Consider the following 26778-nt stretch of genomic DNA (forward strand, 5'->3'; position numbering starts at 1 on the left):
AAAATATAAAAATTACCTGGGCGTGATGGTTCACATCTGTAATCCCAATTACTTGGGAGGCTGAGGCAAGAGAATCACTTGAACCCAGGAGGTAGAGTTTGCAGTGAGTCAAGATCACTCCATTGCACTCCAGCCTGGGCAACAGAGTGAGACTCTGTCTCTAAATAAATAAATAAATAAAACATTTGCACAGCATAAAGCTTCACTCCAAGGTCAGGACAGCAGCCATTCTGTCCCTATTCTGAGCAGATCACCCACCGGAGCTCCTTCAGGCACTCCTGAAGGCTCTGGAGTACCTCTGGCTTTGCCTGTGCCTGGCCTCTCGGGTGAATGGGCTCCATGTGAAGATGGGTCCCCATGTTCCTTAAGCTTGTATCCTTCACAGACCATCCCCAGGTTCTAATATTGCAGAACAATATTCAGGAAGACACAAAGTTATCCTATTAGACTTTACTTGCATTTTATCACTTAGTTAACATATCTCATACTTACCTGCTTGGTATTTTTTTTCCCAAAGTTTCTGATATACATGTCATATTCATTTACTGGTGGTAGATCCAAGAGCCAGAAAGTAAATGAAAAATCTAAGTCAATGAGCCGAAGCAGTTTTGTACTTCGCATCCTTTGAAATAAATTGGAAACAAGACAAAACTTAACTTGAATAATATACGTGGGGAAGTGTAGGGAGAACAGAAGTAAACTTAAGAGAGTTAAACGCATGTTATTGTCAGAAATCTAGCTTCAGTCTGAGGTGAGTCTGAGATATTTAACAGTTAAAAATAACTGAGTAGTAGACAGTCGTGGGAATCCGGCATGTGACCCTGGCATCTGGTGATCCTGCTCCCCGACTGCTTCGTTGTGTGTTAAGAACCTGATGTGTGACCATTCTAATGCGTACGCCTGAGCTAACACAAAGTCTAGTCACACAACATGTATGCCTGGGATGTTCGTAAGCACCAATTCATTTGACTTCAGGAGTTGACATTCTGACTGTCCCATCACCTGCGCCATGGTCAAACCACGCGGCCAGTAAGGGTTTTGGGCCACGCTCTTCTCCAGGCCACAGCCAACCTCTGTGCTTCCCCCAGGACTTGAACTGCAGGCAGCACCTAACACAGTCAATCGCACTCCAATCGCCCTCCGCCCACAGGCCTGTCACAGCCAATCCCGTTCCACCCACAGGCCTGACACTGCCAAAGGCTCTCGCCCACAGGCCTGACACAGCCAACTACACACACAGCCAATGGCCCTTGCCCACAGGCCTGACACAACCAATCGTCCTCTGCCCACAGGCCTGACACAGCCAATCACCCTTGGCCCACAGGACTGACACAGTCAATCGCCCTCCGCCCGCAGGCCTGATGCAGCCAATCGCACTCGGCCCACAGGCCTGACACAGCCAATCACCCTCCGCACACAGGCCTGACACAGCCAATGGCCCTCCACCCGCAGGCCTGACACAGTCAATCGCCCTCTGCCCGCAGGCCTGACACAGTCAATAGTCCTCCAATCGCCCTCCGCCCACAGGCCTGACACAGCCAATCGCCCTCTGCCCGTAGGCCTGACACAGCCAATCACCCTTGGCCCACAGGACTGACACAGCCAATCACCCTCCGCACACAGGCCTGACACAGCCAATGGCCCCCCACCCGCAAGCCTGACACAGTCAATCGCCCTCTGCCCGCAGGCCTGACACAGTCAATCGTCCTCCAATCGCCCTCCGCCCACAGGCCTGACACAGCCAATGGCCCTCCACCAGCAGGCCTGACACAGCCAATCGCACGCCGCCCACAGGCCTGACACAGCCAATCACCATCCGCACACAGGCCTGACACAGCCAATGGCCCTTCACCCGCAGGCCTGACACAGCCAATCATACTCGGCCCACAGGCCTGACACAGCCAATGGCCCTCCACCCGCAGGCCTGACACAGCCAATGGCCCTCCACCCGCAGGCCTGACACAGCCAATCATACTCGGCCCACAGGCCTGACACAGTCAACCAGGCTCCCACAGGTCTGACACAGCGGATTGCCCTCCAATCGCCCTCAGCCCACAGGCCTGACACAGCCAATCCTGCTCCACCCACAGGCCTGACACAGCCAATCGCCCTCTGCCCACAGGCCTGACACAGCCCATCATCCTCCAATTGCCCTTGGCCCACAGGCCTGACACAACCAATCGCCCTCAGCCCACAGGCGTGACACAGCCAATGGCCCACCACCCACAGCCCGAACACAGCCAATTGCACTCGGCCCACAGGCCTGACATAGCCAATAGCCCTCGGCCTATGGGCCTAACGCAGCCAATTGCGCTCCCACAGGTCTGACACAGAGGATCGCCCTCAGCCCACAGGCCTGACAGCCAATCCTGCTCCACCCACAGGCCTGACACAGCCAATTGCCCTCAGCCCATGGGCCTGACACAGCCAATCGCCCTCTGCCCACAGGCCTGACACAACCCATCGTCCTCCAATCGCCTTTGGCCCACAGGCCTGACACAGCCAATCGCCCTCCGCCCACAGGCCCCGAACTGCCGCACCCACGTGGCTTCCTCTTGCTTCACAAACGGTTCCTTTTCAATCGCCTGTTCTGGTTTCTCCTTTCTAAAGTTTCACCCTAACATTAGTGTGACTGGGGTTACTCCTCACTGGGATATAAACTCGCAAGGGCAGAGATTTTTGTTTCTTTACCGTGATCTCCACACAGCCGGTGCTCAATGAATGCACAGTGAATGAGCGAGTGAACGAGCCGCCCAACATCCAGGTGCCTCGGCCACTGGGTCTGCTCTCTGCTCCTCCTCCTCCCCCCTTCCTTCTCCTCACACTCCACCAGGTCTGCCCTGCTTCCTAGAGCACAGGCCTGCAGGAGGGTCAACCAAAGCCTGGGATGTTTTATCAGAAATTCTCCCACTGGAAGGCCCTCAACTTCCATTTTCGTGCCCTCGACCCTGTGCAAACGTCGCATGCTCCAGGCCATCTCTTTCTACTTCACTCTATTGTCTTGAGAAATCAAGATGCAAACCTGAGTGGAAACAGGGATCGCCTGCGTGTGTCCCTTCTCTCCAGGACCTCGGCTCTTCAGGGCCCAGCGGCCTTGGTTGCTCCCGATATATTTAATCAGCTGGGGTGTTTTTGTTGTTTTAAATCCAACTTTTATAGTTGCTTTAGCTGAAGGATTTCTCTGATACAAGTTATTCCATCAAGAAAGTAGGACTCCTTCCATATTCTTTTTTAAGATGCTTTTCTCGTATCACTGGAGCATTTTTCATGACATTATATCCTCAAGAGTGTCCATCATTTTGATAGCTATATTTCATACCTGACAGAAAGCTGCCTATGCAGAGGTTGTACCAGTTTGTTTCAAGCAAGCTTTTTCTCTACATTCTCATCAGTACTGAGGTATTATCTTTTTTTTTTTTTTTGAGAGGGAGTCTTGCTCTGTCGCCCAGGCTGTGGTGCAGTAATGCAATCTCAGCTTGCTGCAACCTCCACCTCCCAGGTTCAAGCAATTCTCCTGCCTCAGCCTCCTGAGTGGCTAGGATTACAGGCATGTGCCACCATACACGGCTAATTTTTGTATTTTTGGTAGAGACGGGGTGTCACCATGTTGGCCAGGCTGGTCTCGAACTCCTTACCTCAGGTGATCCGCCCACCTCCACCTTCCAAAAGTGCTGGGATTACAGGCATGAGCCACTATGCCTGGCCTAAGTATTATCATTTTTTAATACCTTGCCTATTCCATAAAAGAAAAATTTATCCCATTGTTTCAATATACTTTTCTCTGACAGGATATATTTTCACACATTTACTGACAGCCTAATTTTTCTCTGATGTGAATTCTCTCTGTGTCCTTTACCACCCTGGGACCATCTGGTGAGAGACTGGGGAAATAATGTAAGAGAAAATAGGCAAACACATTACTTTTCTCCCTACCTCTCTACCTTGAGCCACTGACAGGTTTTTCCTGTGGCTCCAGCAGGCCGGCCATAGCTCTGGCTCCCGACTGCCGACTGCCCAGCCTCTCCGGCTCAGGGGAAGTGGTGGCTCCTGCTGCGGCAAATCTCTGAGCTGCTCCTGGGCCCTGCTGAAGCTCAGCTCTTCCAACACCTATGGAATTCACTCCCTGTGTCACATCCTTCTGTTTAATGCCCAAATTAGTTTTTGTTTTCGTAACTGGATCTCGAGTCTTACATGATCTATGCCCATTTTTAACTAGGGCTATTTAACTTTGCTTATTAAATTATAAAAACATTTTATGCATTAGGGATAATAAGTCTCTATTTTACAAATATATTTTCCCAATTGGTTAATTACCTTTAAATTTTGTCAAATTTATGGACAATTGTACCTTACAGAAATTTAATTTTTGAGGTACATTCCAGTAATTTTTATTTTTTCATTTTTATTCTTTTTATTCTTAGAAAGTCCTTTCTTATCACTGAAATAAGCACTTACACTATCTATGCTCTTTTTTTTCATTTTTAAAAAAATCAATTTGGAATATATCTTGGGTATAGTGTGAAGCAGGTATCTGTTTTCCCTCAAATTTCAAGTTGATTTACTAAATGTATATCTAGTAGTAAAAGTTCCTCTATACTATTTTTCGTCTCTGTATTTCCTTACAACACACAAATGCCAGAATTCACCCACACTCCTATAAAGTGTGGACTCCTACGTTTTTCTCAAAAACTTTTTTACTTTTATTTATCATCAATCCCTTTATGTTTCAGCCTTTCATCTCTTAAATGTTTCTTTTGAAATATTTAATATAATTTTTGATTCAAAATAATCCATATAATCTACTTGTACACTATGTATCAATCTAGTTAACAGGTCCTAGGACCTACCTAACTAGAAAACTACCAATTACTAGATTATCAGCCAGGCACGGTGGCTCACACCTGTAATCCCAGTACTTTGGGAGGCTGAGGTGGGTGGACTGCTTGAGCCCAGGAGTTCAAGACCAGCCTGGGCAACATGGCGAGACCCCGTCTCTACATAAAAAAAAATAAAAATTAGCTGGGTGTGGTGGTGCACACCTGTAATCCCAGCTACTCGGGAGGCTGAGGTGGAGGGTCACCTGAGCCCAGGAGGTCAAGGCTGCAGTGAACCAAGATCATGACACGGCATTCTAACCTGGGTGCCAGAGCGAGATCCTGTCTCAAAAGTAGAAGACGTAAAATAAAGAAAAGGGAAGGGAAAGGGAAAGGGAAAAGGAAAGGGAAAGGGAAAGGGAGGGAAGGCAACCAATGACCTGCATCTATTTAGTGGCTCCTCCCTGACACATTCCCAGATCCCCCACTGCCCACAACAATTACTAGACTGAATTTTGTGGTTATCATTTTCTTGTTTTTCAAAATATAATTTTATCTCATATTTATATGAGTCTAAACAACATACTGTGTAGCTTTATTTCAGGGTTTATAAAAATTGCATTAAACCATATGTACTTTTCTGAGAACTTGAATCAGGTTAAAAAAAAAAAAAAAAAAGACATGGGGCCAGAAACTAGTTTTGCTACCTCCACAGGAGACCCAAAATATAAGGGCAGCAAAACTGCTGTGAAAACTGTTACCTTTATTACTATTTTTTTTTTCTATTTTGAGACAGGGTCTCACTCTGCCACCCAGGCTAGAGGGCAATGGTGCAGTCACGGCTCAGTGCAGCCTCGACCTGTCAGACTCAAGCTATCTCCTACCTCAGCACCCCCCAGGAGCTGGGACCATAGGTGCGTCTCACTATGTTGCTCAGACCCAGTCTTGAACTCCTGTGCTCAAAGTGCTGGGATTATAGGCATATACCACCATGCCCAGCCACTTTTATTATTAATGATTGATTTTTTCATTTAGTAAATAGTTATTGAGTACTTATTAAGGCCATGAACTAAGCCAGGTGATAAAGAGATTTTAAACCCACTTTTAAAAATCTTTATTTTTTAGCCAGGCACGGTGGCTCATTCCTGTAATCCCAGCACTTTGGGAGGCCGAGGCAGGCGGATCACCTGAGGTCAGGAGTTCGAGACCAGCCTGACCAACATGGAGAAACCCTGTCTCTACTAAAAACACAAAATTAGCCAGGCGTGGTGGCAGGCGCCTATAATCCCAGCTACTCAGGAGCCTGAGGCAGGAGAATCACTTGAACCTGGGAGGCAGAGGTTGCAGTGAGCTGAGATTGCACCATTGCACTTCAGCCTGGGCAACAAGAATAAAACTCTGTCTCAAAAAAAAAATCTTTATTTTTTTCATTTACTCCTCAGTCATATTTGGGCTTAGCACAATAGACCCCTGACTTGAAAATATATCTTTTACAGATTTCTAAATTTTACACATTTCTCCATTTATTCCCAGGGTAGCTCCAAGTGTCCACCACAAACGTAAGGACAAACATCCAGCATCAGCACATGGTGCGTGGCAGCTCACACACCTGCTCTACTAAACTATAAGACACCAACACAAAGAGAAGCGTAGCACAAATTAAATAAGACACCAACACAAAGAGAAGCGTAGTACAAATTAAGTCATATACCCCAAAACACAGTAGTAAAAATGCAACTGAAAACTCGATTTGTTAAAAGTATGTGAAAGAAAGTATGCTAAAACCCTGAGCCCCTTTGGCTGCTTTCCCAATACACCTACTTTTGCTTAAGGGCCTGAGTCCGACTCTTTTGACGGTGTGAAGCTGAGGCAAAATCCACAAAAATTCCACAAACGGAGGCTCTGGAAGGGGAACTGTTTGTATCTGTATGAGGGAGAAAAACACTATTTTTGCAACACTGAAATATGTCTTCCAAGCAAAAAAATATCCGGAGTAAAACAATTATAGGCGTATATAATAATTATGGTCAATAAACCCTTCAACTAACGACAAACATCTTCCATAAGCATTTAAGAGACCTCTCTTGCTTATTTCATCTAAAAGTTTCAGATAACAAAGCAAAATTCACTGATAATCTGTTGTATGTATCACTCACACGTTTAAAGAGGTTTAGAAATACTTAAGAATGTACAAAAGATGCAGTTCTAGGCCCATTCTGCAAGAAAAACCAGATTATCTTTTAGTAAGGGAAGTGGAACAAGGACATACAAAATTGCTAAAAAACAGAAACAAGTGCAAATGAATATTGAATCATTACTTAATATGTCAAAGGGCACAAAACAAAAGAGAATGCAGGCATGAGCTTCCTCAGAAGAATTTCTAAAATTTCTGAAGATGTGACTAGATTATCAAATTGTCAGGCTGATGGAAAAGGTTCATATTATATAAGATTGAACAACCTGGCCAGGTGTGATGGCTCATGCCTGTAATCCCAGCCCTCTGGGAGGCCCAGGCAGGCGGATCACTTGAGGGCTGGAGTTCCAGACCAGCCTGGCCAACGTGGCAAAACCCCATCTCTACTAAAAATACAAAAATCAGCCAGGTGTGGTGGAGGGTGCCTGTAGTCCCAGCTGCTCGGGAGGCTGAAGCAGAGGAATCGCTTGCATCCAGGAAATGGAGGTTGCCCTGAGCAGAGATCACGCCACTGTACTCCAGCATGGGAAACAGTGAGACTCTGTCTCAGGGGGAAAAAAAAAAAAAGGAAGAAAGAAAGACAAGAACAAACAACTCCATCCATAATCCTTAGTAATGGACACAAACCATTCCTCAATCCACCTCTTTCCCCCTAAGGATTTCTATGGCTTCCTGTACATACTTATCTGCATATTTGTTTGTATATTTATTTCTACTGCATCTTACTGTCTTTTCATTCCTTTTGGATGTCGGTTTGCACTTGTCCTACAGTTTCATGAAACTCTCATAGACCTTTCCCACACATTATCTCATCTGATCTTCACAACAAAGCTTGCAGGCCAGTGATGCAGAGGGTGTGGCTCTGGAGGATGCCTGTCTGGGTCAGGGGCCTGAGCTCAATCCCTCAATCCCAGCACTGCCCGCTACTTGCTTCATGACCATGGGATACTTCACCTCTGCATCTCAGGTCCCTTATTGTCGGACATCTGTCGTACAGGATGTGATAAGGACCACAGCAGGCCACGTTTATGAACAATTACAAAGCACCACACAGACATTATAAGATGTGGCTGTTTTTAAAAATGAGAAAACGTTTAAAGTTACAGAATTAAGACTTGAACAAAGACATCCCTGGAGCACAGCCCACACCTCTGTGCAAGGCGTCAGCGCTCAGCAAAGACTCCTTCACTGACCAAGTGGACCATTCACCTTTTGGAAGTGTACATAGGCTTTCCAACACCATGGTGTAACTTCAATGCATGGGAAAAAGTTATTTACCAAATGGTTTCCTACTGCCCCAAAAAAGGATAAGGTGTGCAGTTTATAACCAAGTAGTCCAAGCACCACAGGGTGCAGCAGGGTATAGCCAAGGAGGACACAGAAACAAAACAGTACCGGCTGCTTGATGAATTCCACAGAACAGCAGCGGATGGTGCTTAGCACTCAGAACATGCCTGCCACTCCTTTAAGCACCTTCCATGTTTAGCTTGTTTAATCTTCACAACAACCCTAAAGAAAGTCTGAGGCTCATTTCAGTTAAGGAAAAATGAGGCACAGAGAGGTTAAGTAACTGCCCAAGATCACACAGCTAGTCAGTTATCTGAAATCCCAGGGTCAGCATGGCTCCGTGATTCCTGCTTCAGCACAGACCATGACATCAGTGCTGTGCTAGCCTTTACAACCGTCCACCGGTGCCAGCTCAACATGAAACAGGGCCAAGAAAGCAGCTCCAGCTTTACCTGGAGCAATGTATATGGCAGTGAATAACTCCTTCAGATAAGAAATACGCCAAAAATAATCTCTCATATTGAGAGTTGTAAATTCTAATCTTGTAAATGAGGCTAATGAAGAAATAACACTAAGCATAAATGTAGAAAATGAGTAACAAGAAAAGGTTATTCAAAGATCTGCTAAGAAAACCAGTAATGTTAAGAATAAAATCCTGCTCACTTCTCAGCAACTCCAGAGCAGACGAGCTTTAATGCTGTCAGGAAATCCTGTGTGTTGGTGGCACACAGACCCTCCCTGTGTGCAGTGCTACTCCATGGGCAACTGAGGGAAACAGTCCCTGAGCCTCAGCTGGGCAATAGGGCTGAAGAAGGAGCAGATCCTTACCTTTACCAGGACAGGTGCCCTTTTGCTATAAGTTTAAAGAACGCTCTATTAGCACTGCCCAGCTGATTTCTGCCATCTCTGTAGCAGGCACAAAATGTGAGACAAAGAATCATTCTGCAAAACCTTCATTTGTATTAGTGCATCATATTAATTACTAACTATAATTAACTTTATCTATTACTGAATATTTTACTAGATAATTTAAAGTAGTATGTCATCAAATAATATTTTAACATTATCCTATTTTACCCTCAGTGCCGATGTTTTATCAGAAAGTCACAGTTGTCCTTTAAAGCGATTTGAAACATTAATTCCTACTCTTACAAGTAACATTATATCCTGATGCTAAGAATTTGGAGAAAAAATACATTTCTAAATTTAATTTTAAAAGGTCCTTGTAGGAAAAAAGAATGAATCAAGAGCATGCTTCGTGTCAGGCTCAGTCCGACTGTGTCCCAAGACTTGACAGGCACCTCAAACCCTCAGTCACCACATGCCTCATGAAGGCACTCACTGGCGGACACTGCCACACCTCCAGGGAAAACCATGATGATTCCTCTGTGGAAACTCAACGAGCACATCATCAGGAAAAATAAGAGCATGTGCTCACAGATGGATAAAACGCTGGTTGCAAAGAAAACACAAGCCAGGCTGCCCACTGAGGAGGGCCACAGTATCCTCAGCTCCCTCTGGAGAACAGGAGCATCAGTGCTCACTGAGTGGGGCCACAGCACCCTTAGCTAACCTAAGGCCTGGGCGCTGAGCAGAAAGTGATGTGCAACTTCTCTGTGTAAGAGAATTCTTGATGTGCTCGTGCTCAAGTCTTCGGGGGGCCTCCTATGTGGTAATTGCAAGGGCACAGCACCACCAGCATGTGGAAGATGTTACTTCTCTGCCCACCTTATTAGAGCAGGCCTGTGTGTGACGGCATCTGTGAGGGCTCAGTACACAGAGCCCCAAGAGCATGGACACTATTAGTAGCATTGATTTGTTTACCTGTCCTGGGCTCCTTTTCAAATTCTGTTCTACTTTGCTTCTGAAACAGTTTCAAAGATAACTCGCCAATCCTTTCATTTTCTGCATTAATGGCTCTTTGAATTTCTTGTATTTCCTTTTTTTGAGCTAGAGGAAGTTCTTCCATTTTTTCTCTTGACTCAGGTTCATTACTGCTTTCATCATCATCATCATCACAAACCTCAAAGTCATCTTCGTAGTCCTGCAAACAGTAACAATCTTTTGCAACGCTTTAAGACAAACTGACTTTACGTTATCACTCATACTGAACAAAACATGACAGCTTATAACTTAAAACAGACAATGTCCTTATTACAGCTAAGATATTTATAGTTCCCTGACTTTAATGTTTTTGAAGATACATCTATACAAACTGCTACCTTTATTTCTCTAAAAATAAATCACAATACAGAACCATATACAGAAGACCTATCAATTACCATCACGTGCAAACACTTGTACTGAGAATGTGAAAGTGTATGTATTTTTATAGATACCTACATACACACTTTTTTATGCAGTGCACTTAAATATGAGTTAAATTATAAAATCATTTAATTACATCATATTGGTAAGTATTAGTAGAAGTATAACAAGCATTTTATAGGTAACAGCTTGACCTAAATCAAACCTAGACAGATACTGAGTATTAGGATTAATAAAAAGAATAAAAAGGGCATCAAATTTACTATATATAAGCTGACTTTTAAGAATAAATGATTTTTAAGCTAAGGAAAGTTTTAACTTTTATACATACTTCAAAATCATCTTCACAACTGGCTATATATGCATCAGCTCTAGCATGTTCTAAATCAGTTTCTTCCTTTTCCATTTCCTAGAGGTAAAAATCAAACATGAAACCAAAAAATTCAATCATAAACTTGAATATTGCAAACAGGCTGGGAAAACATATGTTTTCTGAGATTCATGTGATGTTGCTAATTTGAAACTCTAAGTATTTTTAAAACCAATATAATGTTAAATTCCTTTAAGAAATACCCTTGCTAACTTATAGGTAGGATCAAAAAGAGAATATAGTAAACATCCTTTTCGGGAAACCTCTATAATTCTGGTGGCTAAAATTTGTTTAAGTGTTTTAAAAATGAACTTCAAACGTGCAGCAATCCATTTCTTATCCGTGAATATATTCCCTGCTGAATAGTGCACTGCTTATCTACACCGTTAAAGACAGAGAAACAGGCCAGGCACTGTGGCTCACACCTTTAATCCCAGCACTCTGGGAGGTCAAGGCAGGCAGATTACTTGAACTCAGGAGTTGGAGACCAGCGTGGGCCACATGGCGAAACCTCATCTCTACCAAACATATACACAATTAGCTGGGCATGGTGGTGTGCACCTATGGTCCCAGCTACTCCGGAGATGGAGGTGAGAGGACTGCTTGAGCCTGGGGGGCAGAGGCTGCAGTGAGCCAAGATAGCGCCACTGCACAATCAAGAAGAAATTACAAGGCATACTAGAAAGCAGAAAATACGGTTTGAAGAGACAGAGCAAGCACCAGTTCCAGACATGGCAGGGATGTTGGAATTGTCAGAACAGGAACTTAAAACAACTGAGTAACTTCCTAAGAGCTCTAATAGATAAAGTTCATAGCACGCAAGCAGAGAGATGGAAAGCCTAAGAAAGAACCAGAACGGAAAGTTTGAGGTCAAAAACAACAGAAACAGAAGTGAAGAACAACTTTGATGGGCTCACTAGTAAACTGGACACAGCTGAAGAAAAAAGTCTCTGTGCTCGATGATACCTCAATAGAAACCCCCAAAACTCAACAGCAAAGAGAACAAAAAGCGGGAAGGAAAAAAAAAAAAAAACAGAACAAAATATCCAAGAACTGTGGGACAACTGCAAAAGGTATTCACGTGTGTAATGGGGATGGCAAAAGAAGAGAGAAAGGAACAGAATGTTTGATAAAATAATGACTGAGAATTTCTCCAAATTGATGTCAGACACCAAACCACACATCCAGGAAGCTCACAGAACACCAAGATCAATGTCAAAAAATCTACACCTAGCCATATTATATTAAAACTACAGAAAATCACAGGTAAGGACAAAATCCTGAAAGAAGCCAGATGGGGGGAAAAAAAAACTTTACTGAGGAACATAGATAAGAATTACAGGCCGGGCATGGCGGCTCACACCTATAATCCCTGCACTTTGGGAGGCCGAGGCAGGTGGATCTTCTGAGGTCAGGAGTTTGAGACTAGCCTGACCAATATGGTGAAACCCCATCTCTACAAAAACACAAAAATTAGCTGGGCACGGTAGTGCTCGCCTATAATCCCAGCTACTCAGAAGGCTGAAGCAGGAGAATCACTTGAACCTGGGAGGCAGAGGCTGCAGTGAGCTGAGATCACACCATTGCACTACAGCCTGGGCAACGAGAGTGAAACTCCATCTCAAAAAAAAAGAATTACATTCAACTTCTCAGATATCATGAAGCAAGAAGACAGCATAGAGAAATGTTTAAAGTACTGAGAGACAAATACTCACCAGCCCAAAATTACACATATACTCTACAAAATTATCCTTCCAAAGTGAAGGAGAAATAAAGACTTTCAAACAAAATTGAGGGATTTTGTTGCCAGTAGACCTGTCTTGCAAGCAACATAAAAAGAAGTTCTTCAGAAAGAAGGTGTATTAGTCCGTTTTCACGCTGCTGATAAAGACATATCCGAGACTGGGAAGAAAAAGAGGTTTAATTGGACTTGCAGTTCCACATGGCTGGGGAGGCCTCAGAATCATGGCAGGAGGCAAAAGGCACTTCTTACATGGCGGCAGCAAGAGAAAATGAGGAAGAGGCAAAAGTGTAAATCCCTGATAAACCCATCATATCTCATGAAACTTATTCACTATCACAAGAATAGCACGGGAAAGACCAGGCCCCATGATTCAATTACCTCCCCCTGGGTCCCTCCCACAACGTGGGAATTCCGGGAGATACAATTCAAGTTGAGATTTGGGTGGGGACACAGCCAAACCACATCAGAAAGAAAATAATATAGGTCAGAAACTTGGGTCAACATAAAAAAAAGAAAAGCATGGAAGAAAAAATAAATAAAGGGAAACAACTCTTCCTTTTCTATTTCTTAATTGATCTGAACAGTTTGTTCAGAATAATAGTAACGAAAATGTTTCAATCACATAAGCTTAGGTATTTATTCGTGTGTGTGTGTGTGTGTGTGTGTACGCATATGTATAGTTAGCCCTCCTTATCTGTGGGTTCTACATCCATGGATTCAACCAACCACAAACCAAAAATATTTGGAAAAATAAAAATAAAAAATAATACAAATTTTAAAATACAGTATAACAACAATTTACATAGCATTTACATTGTATTAGGTTTTATAAACAATCTAGAGATGACTTAAAGTACATGGAAGAACATGCATAGGTTATATGCAAATCCTATGCCATTTTATTTAAGGAACTTGAGCGTTTGCAGATTTTGGTATCCACAGGGGTCCAAGAACCAACCAATTCTGTGCCAATACCAAGGGATAACATGCTTATGTCGGCTTATACACAAGTAAAATGAACGACAGCAAGGATACAAGGAATGGGAGTGGTACAGTCTTATTTAAAAGTGGACTTGGATTGATTGTAAATGTATTAAAACCACTTTAAAAAGTTAAAAAAAAAAAAAGAACCTTAACTGATATGCTAAGATAGGAGAGAAAATAGAATCATAAAAGTTCCATTAAAACCACAAAAGGCAAGAAAAGAATGAAAGACAAAAACAGGAACAAATAACAAGGACAACAAATAAAAAATAGTGACAAATATGGTAGACACTAATCCAATATATCAATAATCATTTGAACATCAATGATCTACATGTACCAATCACAAGACAGAGATTGTCAGAGAGGATCAAAAAGCAAGATCCACCTACTTATCGTCTTCAAGAAACCCAAATGAAGAAAATATACCATGCTCACACTAATCAAAAGAAAGCAAAAGTTTTTATATTAATTTCTGACACAGCAGACTTCAAAGTAAAGAGACTCAACATGAATAAAGGGCATTACACAATGATAAAGATGTCAATTTTACGTCTTTAATGAAATACATAACAATCCTTAATATGTATATGCCTAACAACAGAGTGTCAAACTATTTAAGTCAAAAACTAATAGAACTGCAAGAAGAAATAGCTGGAGACTTCAACATCTCCCTATCAGAAATGGACAGATCAACAGGCAGAAAATGAGTAAGAATATAGCTGAACTCCACGGCACTATCAGTGAACTGGGTATAAGGGTCAGCTTTAGACTCCTTCACCCAACAGCAGCAGAATACACATTCTTATCAAGCTTGCATATAACATTCACCATGATAGCCCACATTCTGGGCCATAAAACACATCTTAACAAATATAAAAGAACAGAAATTATACATCTGCTCTCAAAGAGCACAATGGAATCACATTAGAAATCAGTAACAGAAAAATAACTGGAAAATTCCACAATATATGAAGATTAAACAACGCATATCTAAATAACACAGAGGCTCCAAAACAAATCTCAGAAATGTAAAAGCATTTTGAACTAAATAAAAATGAAAACAAACTTAATGGAATTTGTGGAATGCAAACAAAAGCAGTGCTTAGAGGGCAATTTATAGTGTTGAATGCATATATTAGAAAAGAAGAAAGATCTAAAATCAATCATCTAAGCTTCAAGCTTGGATTAACTAGAAAAATAAGAGTAAATTAAATCTGAAGTAAGCAGAAAAAAGAAATATTAGAGCAGAAATCAATAAAATTAAAAATAGGAAATCAACAGAGAAAAATCAATGAAATCAAAAGCTGGCTTTTTTGAAAATATTGATAAATCAGTACACTTCCAGGCCAAGCTAACTAAGGGAAAAAAAGAGCAGACCCAAATTATCAGCATCCGAAAAGTAAAAAGGGACATCACTGCAGATCCCATGACGTTAAAAGGATAATCTGGTAATACCACGAACAGCTCTATGCCCATAAATTTGATGACCTAGTACAATGGGCCAGTTTCATGAAAGACACAGTTGCTAAAACTCACACCAGAAGAGAGAATTTAATAGGCCTATACCTCTTAAAGAAATCGAGTCAATAATTAATAACCTTCTAAAAAAGAAAACACAAGGCCCAGCTAGTGCTAGAAAGCACTAGCACTGGTGAATTCTACCAAATATTTAATAAAGAAATTATACAATTCTTACCTGGGCACAGTGGCTCACAGCTGTAATCCCAGCACTTTGGGAGGCCAAGGCAGTCAGATCTGAGATGGGTGAATCACCTGAGGTCAGGAGATTCTAGCCTGGCCAACATGCTGAAACCCCGTCTCTACTAAAAATACAAAAATTAACTGGGTGTGGTGGCAGGCACCTGTAGTCCCAGCTACTCGGGAGGCTGAGTCAGGAGGATCGCTTGCATCCAGGAGACGGAGGTTGCAGCGAGCCAAGATCACACCACTGCACTTTAGCCTGGGAGACAGAGCAAGACTCTGTCTCAAAGAAAAAAAAAAAAGAAATTATACAATTCCTTACACTCTCTTTCAGGGGACAGAGGCAGAAAGAATACTTCCTTAATCATTGTATGAGGCCAGTATGATTCAGATAAAGATATTACAAGATAAAAAAAAAAAAACTACAGAACAATATCATTCATGAATACAGATGCAAAAATCTGCAACAAAATTGTACCAAATCGAAGCCAACAATGTATACAAAGAATCACACAGGGCCAGGCACAGTGGCTCACACCTGTAATCCCAGCACTTTGGGAGGCCAAGGCAGTAAGATCACTTGAGCCCAGGAGTTCAAGACCAGCCTGGGTGAGATCTTAAGACCCTGCCTCTACAAAAAATTTAAAAACTAGCTGGGCATGGCGGCTCATGCCTGTAGTTCCAGCTACTCAGGAGGCTGAGGTGGTAAGACTGCTTGAGCATGAGAGGTTGAGGCTACAATGAGCCGTGATCACTCTACTGCACTTCACTCTGAGCGACAGAGTAACACCCTGCCTCAAAAAAATAAAAGATAAAAAATAAAAAGAATCATACGCCACAATCAGCTGGCATTTATCCCAGGTATGCAAGCCTGGTTCAACATTCAGGGATCAATTAATGTAACTTATCAAATCAACAGGCTAAAAGAGAAAAATCATGAGATCATATCCACAAATGGAGAAAAAACATTTGACACAATCCAACAACCATTAATGATAAAACTCTTAGTAAACTAGGCATAGAGAGAAATTTCCTCAACTTGATAAAGAACATCTACAAAAAAAATACAGCCAATATCATACCTAAGTGAGAAACTCAAAGTTTTCCCACTACGATTGAAAACAAAAGAATGTATCATCTCACCACTCCTTGTCAGCATCATGCTGGAAGTTCTAACTAATGAAATAAGAAAAGGAAATAAAAAGTATACTGATTGGGAAGGAATAAATTAAAATTTCTTCACAGATAATATGATGGTCTGTGCAGAAAATCTGAAAGAACTGAACAACAATAACAAAAAAAACCGACTGGAAATAATAAGCAATTACAGCAAGGTCACAGAACATAGGGTGAGTACACAAAAGTCAATCTCTTTCCTATATACCAGTAAGGAACAAGTAGAATCTGAAATTAAAAACACATTATTACTTATATTAGCACCCTCAAAACTCAAATAGGTATAAATCTAACAAAACAAGTACAAGATCTCTATGAGGAAAACTATAAAGCTCTGCTAAGCAAAAACAAAGAACTAAATAAATGGAGAGATATTCCATGTTCGCAAATAAGGCTCAAATCTGTCAAGATGTCCGTTTTTCCCACCTTGACCTATAGATTCCATGCAATCTCAATCAAAGTTTCAGAATTGTATGAATATTGACAAACCAGCTCTAAAGTTACATGTAGAGGTGGAAGATCCAGAATAATCAACACAACATTGAAGGAGAACAAGTTGGAGAACTGACATGACCTGATGTCAAGACCCACTACAAAGCTATAGCAATCAAGACAGTGTGTGCTGGTGAAAACACTGGACAAATAGATGAATGCAACAGAACCAAGAGCCCAGAAGTAGACCCACATAAATATGTCAACTGATGTTTGAAAAGGGAGCAATGGCAATACAGTACAATGAATGAAAGATAGTCTCTGCAAAAAATGGTTCTGGAACAAATAAACAGTCACACGATGACCTAGACAAAGACCTTACACCCTACAAGAAAACACACTCAAAACGGATCACAGACTTAAGTGTAAAATGCAAAACTATAAACTCTTAGGAAATAGCATAGGACAAATCTAGATGACTTTAGGTATGGAGATGACTTTTTAGATACAACACCAAAAGCATAATCCATGAAAGAAAAAATTGATAAGCTGGACTTCATTAAAATTGAAAACTTCTGTAAGAGACAATGTCAACAGGAATGAGAGATGTCACAGACTGAGAGAAAATATTTGCAAAAGACAACTGATAAAGGAGTGTTATCCAAAATACATACAGAACTCCTAAAACTCAACAATTAAAAAAATGGGTTGAAGACCTTAGCAGACATCCCACTAAACAAGATATACAGATGGCAAACAAATATATGAAAAGATGCTCCACATCATACGTCACCAGGAAAATGCAAATTAAAAGGACGGTGAGATACCACTACCCACCTAACCAGAACACCCACAACACCAAACGCAGGGGAGGATGTGGAGCTACAGGAACTCTCACTCACTGCTGGGGAAAATAAAATCCTACGGCCACTGAGGAGGACAGCTTGACAATTTACTAACAAAACGAAACATACTCTTATCATATGATCCAGCAATCACACTCCTTGGCAGATACCCAGTAGAGCTGGAAACATGGTCACACAAAAACTTGCACACAGACGTTTATAGCAGATTTATTCATACTTGCCAAAACCTGGAAGCAACCAAGATGTCCTCCAGTTAGTGAGTGGGTAGCCTGCAGTATATCCCTACAATGGATATTATTCAGCACTAGGAGAAATGAGTTATTAAGCCTTGAAGTGACATAGACGAACCTTAAAATGCGTACGCTAAGTGAAAGAAGTCAATCCGGAAAAGGTCACAAACAGTATGATTCCAACCACAGACAATCTGCAACTTACAATGACTCAACATACGATTTTTTTTTTTTTACTTTACAATGGTGCGAAAGTAAAACGCAGTGAGTGGAAACTGTACTTTGAATTTTGTTTTTTTCCTGGACTAGCGACATGCAGTATGATATGCAGAAGGATATGCGGTAGGATATGCACCATGATATACGGTGTGACATGCAGTACGATACGCAGTACGATACGTGTTAGGCTATGCACTATGATATATGGTATGATATAGAGTGTGACATGCGGTACAATATGCAGTACGATATGTACTATGATATACGGTATGATATATGGTGTGACACGCGGTACAATATGAGGTAGGATATGCACTGTGATATATGGTACGATATGCGGTGTGACATGCAGTACAATATGCGGTACGATATGTACTATGATATACAGTATGATATACGGTGTGACATGCGGTACAATATGCGGTACGATATGCACTATGATATATGGTATGATATATAGTGTGACACGTGGTACAATATGAGGTAGGATATGCACTGTGATATATGGTACGATATGCGGTGTGACATGCAGTACAATATGCAGTACGATACGTGGTAGGATACGCACTATGATATACGGTATGCTATACGGTGTGACATGTGGTACAATATGCAAAACAATATGTGGTAGGATATGCATTATGATACATGGTATGATATACAGTGTGACATGTGGTACAACATGTGGTATGATATGTGGTAGGATATGCACTATGATATACGGTATGATATATGGTGTGACATGTGGTACAATATGCGGTAGGATATGCACTATGATATATGGTATGATATACGGTGTGACATGCGGTACGACATGCGGTAGGATATGCACTGTGATATAAGGTACGATATGCAGTGTGACATGCAGTACAATATGCGGTAGGATATGCGGTAGGATATGCGGTAGGATATGCACTATGATATACGGTATGATATATGGTGTGACATGCGGTACAATATACGGTACAATATGCAGTAGGCTATGCACTGTGATATACAGTACGATATGCGGTGTGACATGCAGTACAATATGCAGTATGATATGTGGTACGATACTGTTATGATGCTGGCAGCAGCGGCAGTCACACCTCCCAGGCAGCCACATGACCAAGAGGCTGAACAACCAACACTCTACAGTGTGCTGCAGTCAATACATTTTATGAGATATTAAACACCTTATTACAAAATAGGTTTTGTGTCAAATGATTTTGCTAACTGTAGGGTAAGTGTTTGGAGCACATTAAAAGTAGGCTGGGCTAAGCTTTGGTAGTTTAGGCATATTAAATGCATTTTCAAATCATGATACTTTCAACTTATTATGGGTTTACTGGGATGTAACCCTGTCATACGTTGAGGAGTGGCTGTATAAGACACTCTGGAAAGGGCAAAGCTATACAGACACAGACAAGATCAGTGATTACCACGAATAAGGGGGAAGGGAGGGATGAACAGTCGGAGCACAGGGGTTTTTAGGGCAGTGCAACCACTCTGCATGATGCCCTGTGGTGGATCCACATCACGGCCCATTTGCCCAAACCCACAGAATGTTTAAGGCCAAGAGTGAACCCTAACATAAATCTTGGACTTCGATGATAATGACACATCGATGTAGGCTTCACTCTGCCAGGGTATGTTGATAATGGGGAAGGCTATTCATGTGCGGGGGTGAGGGAGTATATGGGAAATCTTTGTATCTTCCTGTCAAATTTTTTGTTTTTGAGATGGAGTTTTGCTCTTGTTGCCCAGGCCTGAGTACAATGGCTCAATTTCAGCTCACTGCAACCCGCATCTCCTGGGTTCAAGCAATTCTCCTGCCTCAGCCTCCCGAGTAGCTGGGATTATAGGCGCCCGCCACCACACCCCACTAATTTTGTATTTTTAGTAGATGGGGTTTCTCCATGTTGGCCAGGTTGGTCTCGAACTCCTGACCTCAGGTGATCTGCCCACCTCGGCCTCCCAAAGTACTGGGATTACAGGGGTGAGCCTACGCCTAGCCCCTTCCTCTCAATTTTGATGGAAACTTAAAACTGCTCTAAAAAAAAATAAAGTCTTAGCCAAGAGTAGTGTCTTATGCCTATGGTCCCAACTACTCGAAAGGCTGAGTCAGGAGAATCACTTGAGCCCAAGAGTCTGAGGCTGCATTGAGCTATGATTGTGCCCAGCCTGGGCAACAGAGCGAGCCCGTCTCAAAATAAATATAAAATAAAAAATAATAAAGTCTTATAAAAAATAAATAAGGTCCTCTTGGCACATTATCATATAAAGTCATTGTACATTATATTAAATAATATATACATTTATTGTATCAATAAATACAACACCTGCTGACTGACAAAAAGAACAAAAACAGAATTTTAAATGAAAACAAATAGCATCACATTTCTTATTCTTGCTCAACTCAGCAGACCCAGTGGCTCTTAGTCATGTCCTATGTCTGGCCAGGATTTTGAAACTACAATTCATCCACTCTGCAAACACTTACAACACACTTAGTGTGGGCCAGGTACTCAGCCAGGTGAGGAGACAGTGGGGAATGGGGCAGACACCGCCACTTCTGTGCAGAGCTACAACCACACTGGGGGACACACCCCTGAAAAGGCACAAGAAATCCCCAACACCGGGAGTTCACCCGCCCAAGGAGAGCCCCACGTGCTCTCCATCAAGCTCTGCACTACGTCCTTCACAGGCCCCGTCCACAAGTCTTCCCTCATGAGGATACTTATAATTCCTTGATCTCTCTGGTTTTGCATATATATTCTGAAAATTATTTATAACCTTGTATAATTCTCAGCAATCATGGCCTGGATCATGTCTTTTGTGATTTCTCTATTCGGTGTCTTCAAATCTCCTCACTTTCTTCAACTTACACAGAACAACAACGAGAAGGCTGTCTGTTCATTCACCCTAAACCTCTTCCCTCCAATTTCTTTGCAAAATCCTCTCCTCTTCCAGGAAGAAAGAGGCTTGAGTACCTGACAGTGTGCACACAACCCAGTTACATTCCTTGACCCCCACAACCCAGATGGCTTTCAACAAGACCAAGGACTTCAAACAACTCCAAGTGTGAATTTCATATGAAAATCTCATCTGTCCCTTCATGCTCATGTTCTGCTGTCTGGAAGGGACAATAATTACACTAGTAAAATGCTGACAGGAAAGCAAGGAAATGTGAGTGGAAATCTGTGCTGAGACAGGATTGCAAAACTATAAGACGAAGTACTCTCCTTACCACAGTTTCCTCGCCTCCTGGCCTCTGGTCCAGCTTCCACCACACGGAAGAGCCTTCCTCGTGGCCACGCTAATGGAGAGAGAACAGTCCCATCAGCCAGGACACAGGTGAGATTCCAGGAGACACACACGCCACGCAGCTCCCCACAGAGCCCGCCAGCCCTCAGCAGCCAGGACACAGGTGAGATTCCGGGAGACACGCACGCCACGCAGCTCCCCACAGAGCCCACCGGCCCTCAGCAGCCAGGACACAGGTGAGATTCCAGGAGACACGCATGTCACGCAGCTCCCCACAGAGCCCACCAGCCCTCAGCAGACAGGACACAGGTGAGATTCCGGGAGACACGCATGCCACGCAGCTCCCCGCAGAGCCCACCGGCCCGCAGCAGCCAGGACACAGGTGAGATTCCACAGGTGCACAGACTGCGAAACTTAACGCTCTGGAATGCGGGTCCCAGCCTGGTGGCTGACAAACTGTGTGACTTAGAGCTTAGAGCAAGTATCTTCAACCCTCTGTGCCTCAGCTTTCTCTTCTGAAAAATCAGAATTACGGCATCTGCTTCACAGCAGCAGTGAGAGGACCGGATGAAAGGACACACAAGAAGCCCGGATCCCTGTATGTGATGAAGAAAAAGCCTTGCAAATGTCACCTTTGTCAACGACGCTAGGAAGATCTATGCACTTAGAAGTCACTACTCAGATCACCTGAGGTCAGGAGTTTGAGACCAGCCTAGCCAACACGGTGAAATCCTGTCTCTACTAAAAATAACAAAAATGAGCCAGGCAGGGTGGCAGGCACCTGCAATCCCAGCTACTTGGGAGGCTGAGGCAGGATAATCTCTTGAACCCAGAAGGCAGAGGTTGTGGTGAGCTGAGATCGCACCACTGCACTCCAGCCTGGGCGACAAGAGCGAAACTCAGTCTCACAAAAACACAAGTGACTACCCAAAACTAGGCAGTGTCTAAAACTGGTGACAACATAATGTATTATTCACGAAGAAAACAGAAAAAGAACTTTCCATGTGTCCAGAAAACTATTCTGGCACATAGTGGGCACTCCATAAATGCTGAAGGATTGAATCAAGATAAATTCAGTGTTGCTGCTGTAAAATGTGGATCTAATCAGAGCCAAAACAAGCTGTTAAATACGTTCACAATCAACTGAAATTTTTCTAGAAAAAAACACATCATGTATTTTACTCCTCTGGAAAAGAAAAAAAAAAGAATGTAAAATATTCCATTGGTTACCTCATTGATAATTTTTATACTGATTACAGGTTGCATGGATACTATTTTAGATTTATTGGATTATATAAGATGTTATAAAATTAATTTCATGTTCCTTTTGTATGTTTATAAGAAAACGTAAAATTATAGGCCAGGTGTGGTGGCTCGCACCTGTAATCCCAGTACTTTAGGAAGCTGAGGCAGGAGGATCACCTGAGCCCAGAAGTGCGAGACCAGTCTGGGCAACATTGCAAGACCCCACCTCTATTTTTTTTTTTTTTTTTGAGACGGAGTCTCGCTCTGTGGCCCAGGCTGGAGTGCAGTGATGCAATCTCGGCTCACTGCAATTTCCACCTCCTGGGTTCAAGCAATTCTCCTGCCTCAGCCTCCCAAGTAGCTGGGATTATAGGAGTCTACCACCACGCCTGGCTGATTTTTGCATTTTGAGTAGAGATGGAGTTTCACCACGTTGGCCAGGCTGGTCTCGAACTCCTGACCTCAGGTGATGCCTCTGCCTTGGCCTCCCAAAGTGCTGGGGTTACAGGCCTCAGCCACCATGCCTGGCCTTTTTAAATTTTCTGTTGTTGTTGTTGTTTTTATACAGTTGAGGACTTCCTATGTTGCCCAGGCTGGTCTCGAACATCTGGCATATTTTTTTAAATAAAAATAAAAAATAAAATCTAAAATTATAAAGTGGCTCACGTTATAACTCTAGTAAACAATGCCAACCTGGAGCTTAGAGAAAAAATTGGGAAACATGAAAAAAATAGGAAAATAAATCTATAGGTTTTCATCCAATAATTCCACAATTCCACTTCAAGAAATGTATTCACAAAAATAACACAGTAGATCTGTAACATCCAAACTGGAGGGATTTCCACAATGAACTAGGAAAAACAGGAGGGCTGTGTGTGTGTTTGTGTGTGTGTGTGTGTAAATGTTTAAAACTGGCTTCCAAATTCCCAAATATACATACCAATATATGATTATAAAAGATTATATGAGAAATATTTGTAGGTCTTTTTTTCCTGTGGTAAATGTGTGGCTATAGCCAGATAATAAGCAATCCCACCACCACCACCACCAAAATTAAATAAATAAAACATCCACGTCAGAACAACAGGTGCTGTATGACCTAATTTATGTAAAATTATGTTTGTGTACGGATATAGAATAAAGTAATTCATACAAATATGGCACGAAGGCTGAGCACGGTGGCTCCTGCCTGTAATCCCAGCACTTTGGGAGGCCGAAGCAGGTAGATCACCTGAGGTCAGGAGTTCAAGATCAGCCTGGCCAACATGGTGAAACCCTGTCTCTACTAAAAAAACAAAAATTAGCTGGGTGCGGTGGCGCATGCCTGCGATCCCAGCTACTCAGAAGGCTGAGGCACGAATCACTTGAACCCAGGAGGCGGAGGTTGAGGTGAGCTGAGATCGCGCCACTGCACTCCAGCCTGGGAGACAGAGCAAGACTCCAACTCAACATATATATACATATATGGCACAAAATTGTTAAATATGATTATCTCAAGGTCATGGGTTTCAGATAACTACCAAAAAAGAAAAAATTATTCTCCAGAAATAATTCATAAAATTCAAAATATGCTTGCCACATTATCTGTAATAACAAAACAAAAAGAGGAAAATGGTTTGACAATAACCCTAACTCCACAGTGTGCTATTTTAGTTACTAAGTAATCGTTATGAAGGCTACTCTTATGATACTAATGGAGATGGTGGAGATAATGAAGACTGTGGAGAAACGCTGACGTGCTAAGTGACAAGCTCAGCACAGGGTACAATTCTCCTGGTGCATAAATACGTGTCACAGGGTAGCTTAACACATGGAAACAATTATGCAAGGAGAGGGATTACGCGTGTGTGTTAGTCACAAGTGTCTATTAATAACATGTGCTTGGTAGAATTTGCCAGAGAAGCCATCAGAGCCTGAGCTACTTTGTGGGGAGATTCTTAACACAAACGCAATTTCTTGACTTACTATAGGTCAGTTCAGGCTATTGCTTCTAGCAGTTTTAGTAACTGATAGTCTCTAGGAATTTGTCCTTTCATCTAAATTACCTAATTTGTTACCATAAAATATTGTCCTATCTGTGACTGAAAGTGGGGTGCTAAAGTTCCTATTATTGTGAATTGTCTATTTCTCCCTTCAATTCTGTCAGGTTTTACTGCTTGTGTTTTGGGGCCCTCTTGTTAGGTAAATATTCATTTACAATTGTTACATCTCCTTGCTGAACTAATTATTTGGTCATTCTGAAATGTCTATCTCTAGTAACACCTTCTGTCTCAAAATCTGTTTTATCTGATATTAGTATAGCCAGTCCAGCCCTCTCATAGCTGCTGTTTGACAGATTCTCTTTGTCCAGCTTTTTACTTTCAACCTATTTGTGTCTTCTAGCCTAAAGTAAGTCTCTAGTGTGCCTTCTGGAATCACCACTCAAATAAACCATCTGCAAATGAGCCCTGTCTCAGCCTCTGCTTTCAAGGGGAAGCCCAAACTAAGATGATGGCTAATCTGAATGTACCATAAAATCGATGTATTCTCAGTGGAGACTGCCTTACCTTCCGTCTTGAATCTTTATCTTTCCCGTGATTCCTTACTAAATTCTCAGCATGCCTGGAAAGCAAACATAATCAAAATTAAAATTTACTTTTAAATGAGGGCTTTTAAAAAATAAAACATTTTCCATATCAGTGAAAGTTCTTAACAATACTTTGATATGATTAAGAACTACTATAACCAGGGGCAATGACTTGCACCTGTAATCCCAGCTATTTGGGAGCCTGGGGCAGGAGGATCGCTTAAGGCCAGGAGTTTGGGACCAGCCTGGGTGACAGAGTAGACCCCATCTCTACAAAAATAAAAAATTAGCCTGGCATGGTGGCACATGCCTTAGTCTCAGCTACTTGGGAGGCTGAGGCAGGAGGATTGCTTGAGCCCAGGAGTTTGAGGCTGCAGCGAGCCATGACTGTGCCACTGCACTCCAGCCTGGGCGATAGAGCAAGACCCTTTCTCAAAAAATAATTAAAAAAAAAAAACACGTTGCAGGTTAGCAAAGCATGTTTTATTAGAGCAATAAATGTTAAAGTCTTCCTAGCATTCTTACTCTTTTAGCAATAATTCAAGACGGAAAATATCTTCCAGAGAAGAAATTACATGTTTTAACAAACTTGTGTGTGAGTGCAAATCTACATTCTTTAGGAGTTCTTGGCCGGGCGCGGGGCTCACGTCTGTAATCCCAGCACTTTGTGAGGCCGAGGTGGGCAGACTGCCTGAGGTCAAGAGCTCGGGACCAGTCTGGCAAACACGGTGAAACTCCATCTCTACTAAAAATACAAAAAAATTAGCCAGTCATGGTGGTATGTGCCTGTAATCCCAGCTACTTGGGAGGCTGAGGCAGCGGAATTGCTTGAACCAGGGAGGTGGAGGTTACAGTTAGCCAAGATCATGCCGCTGCACTCCAGCCTAGGCAACAGAGCAAGACTCCGTCTCAAAACACAGAGTTCTAGAAATTTTCTATAATTTTATTGGTCTATCTGAAATACTATTTTATATTAAATATAAAATAAAATATATAATATATAATACAAATATAAAAGATATTTCTAAAAGAAAGATGTATCTTGAAATATGTTTTATCTTTAAATCACATTTCATGTTAGTTAGGACCTAAAATAAAGATGTGCAAAATATCAAACTGATTCTCAATTTTTAAACTTTCATTCATACCAATATACCATGTGGTTTAACAAAAGTACTGAATTGAGCAAAAAAGTCTTCTTGTGCCTTCTAGTGGACATGCAGTATAAAATCCAGGAACTGACACCCGAGGTTTAAGTGTTAGCTTTGCCCAAACTTGTAAAAATTTGGGTAAGACATTTAACCTGGGTTTTCTAATCTTTGAAAAAGGATTACAAAATATGATTGTGAGAAAGAACAAATTAAAGTTTAGGGCTTACATATGAGCTAAATTAGGCCAGGCACGGTGGCTCACGCCTGTAATCCCAGACTTTG

The 26778-nt window shown here is 42.1% G+C and overlaps 1 protein-coding gene across 12 annotated transcripts in view; it reads right to left on the bottom strand.

Annotated features, from left to right (window-relative positions):
• The window catches only part of WDR60 (WD repeat domain 60), a 97573-nt gene that overhangs the window by 38607 nt on the left and 32188 nt on the right, over positions 1-26778 (bottom strand). For 10 of the 12 annotated variants that reach the window (XM_033195092.1, XM_033195096.1, XM_033195094.1 and 7 more), the window contains 6 exons: positions 25326-25380; positions 21518-21586; positions 10895-10972; positions 10120-10339; positions 6636-6738; positions 493-622 (listed from right to left, as the gene is read on the bottom strand). In XM_033195092.1, the coding sequence (XP_033050983.1) occupies positions 493-622; positions 6636-6738; positions 10120-10339; positions 10895-10972; positions 21518-21586; positions 25326-25380 (655 nt within the window). Of the gene's footprint in view, positions 1-492; positions 623-6635; positions 6739-10119; positions 10340-10894; positions 10973-15360; positions 15381-17947; positions 17967-21517; positions 21587-25325; positions 25381-26778 lie in introns of those variants that run through there. The other 2 variants (XM_033195099.1, XM_033195102.1) reach the window with 2 other exon arrangements.

Source organism: Trachypithecus francoisi, unplaced genomic scaffold (genome assembly GCF_009764315.1).
Source record: "Trachypithecus francoisi isolate TF-2019V2 unplaced genomic scaffold, Tfra_2.0 Lachesis_group4, whole genome shotgun sequence".
NCBI lineage: Eukaryota > Metazoa > Chordata > Mammalia > Primates > Cercopithecidae > Trachypithecus > Trachypithecus francoisi.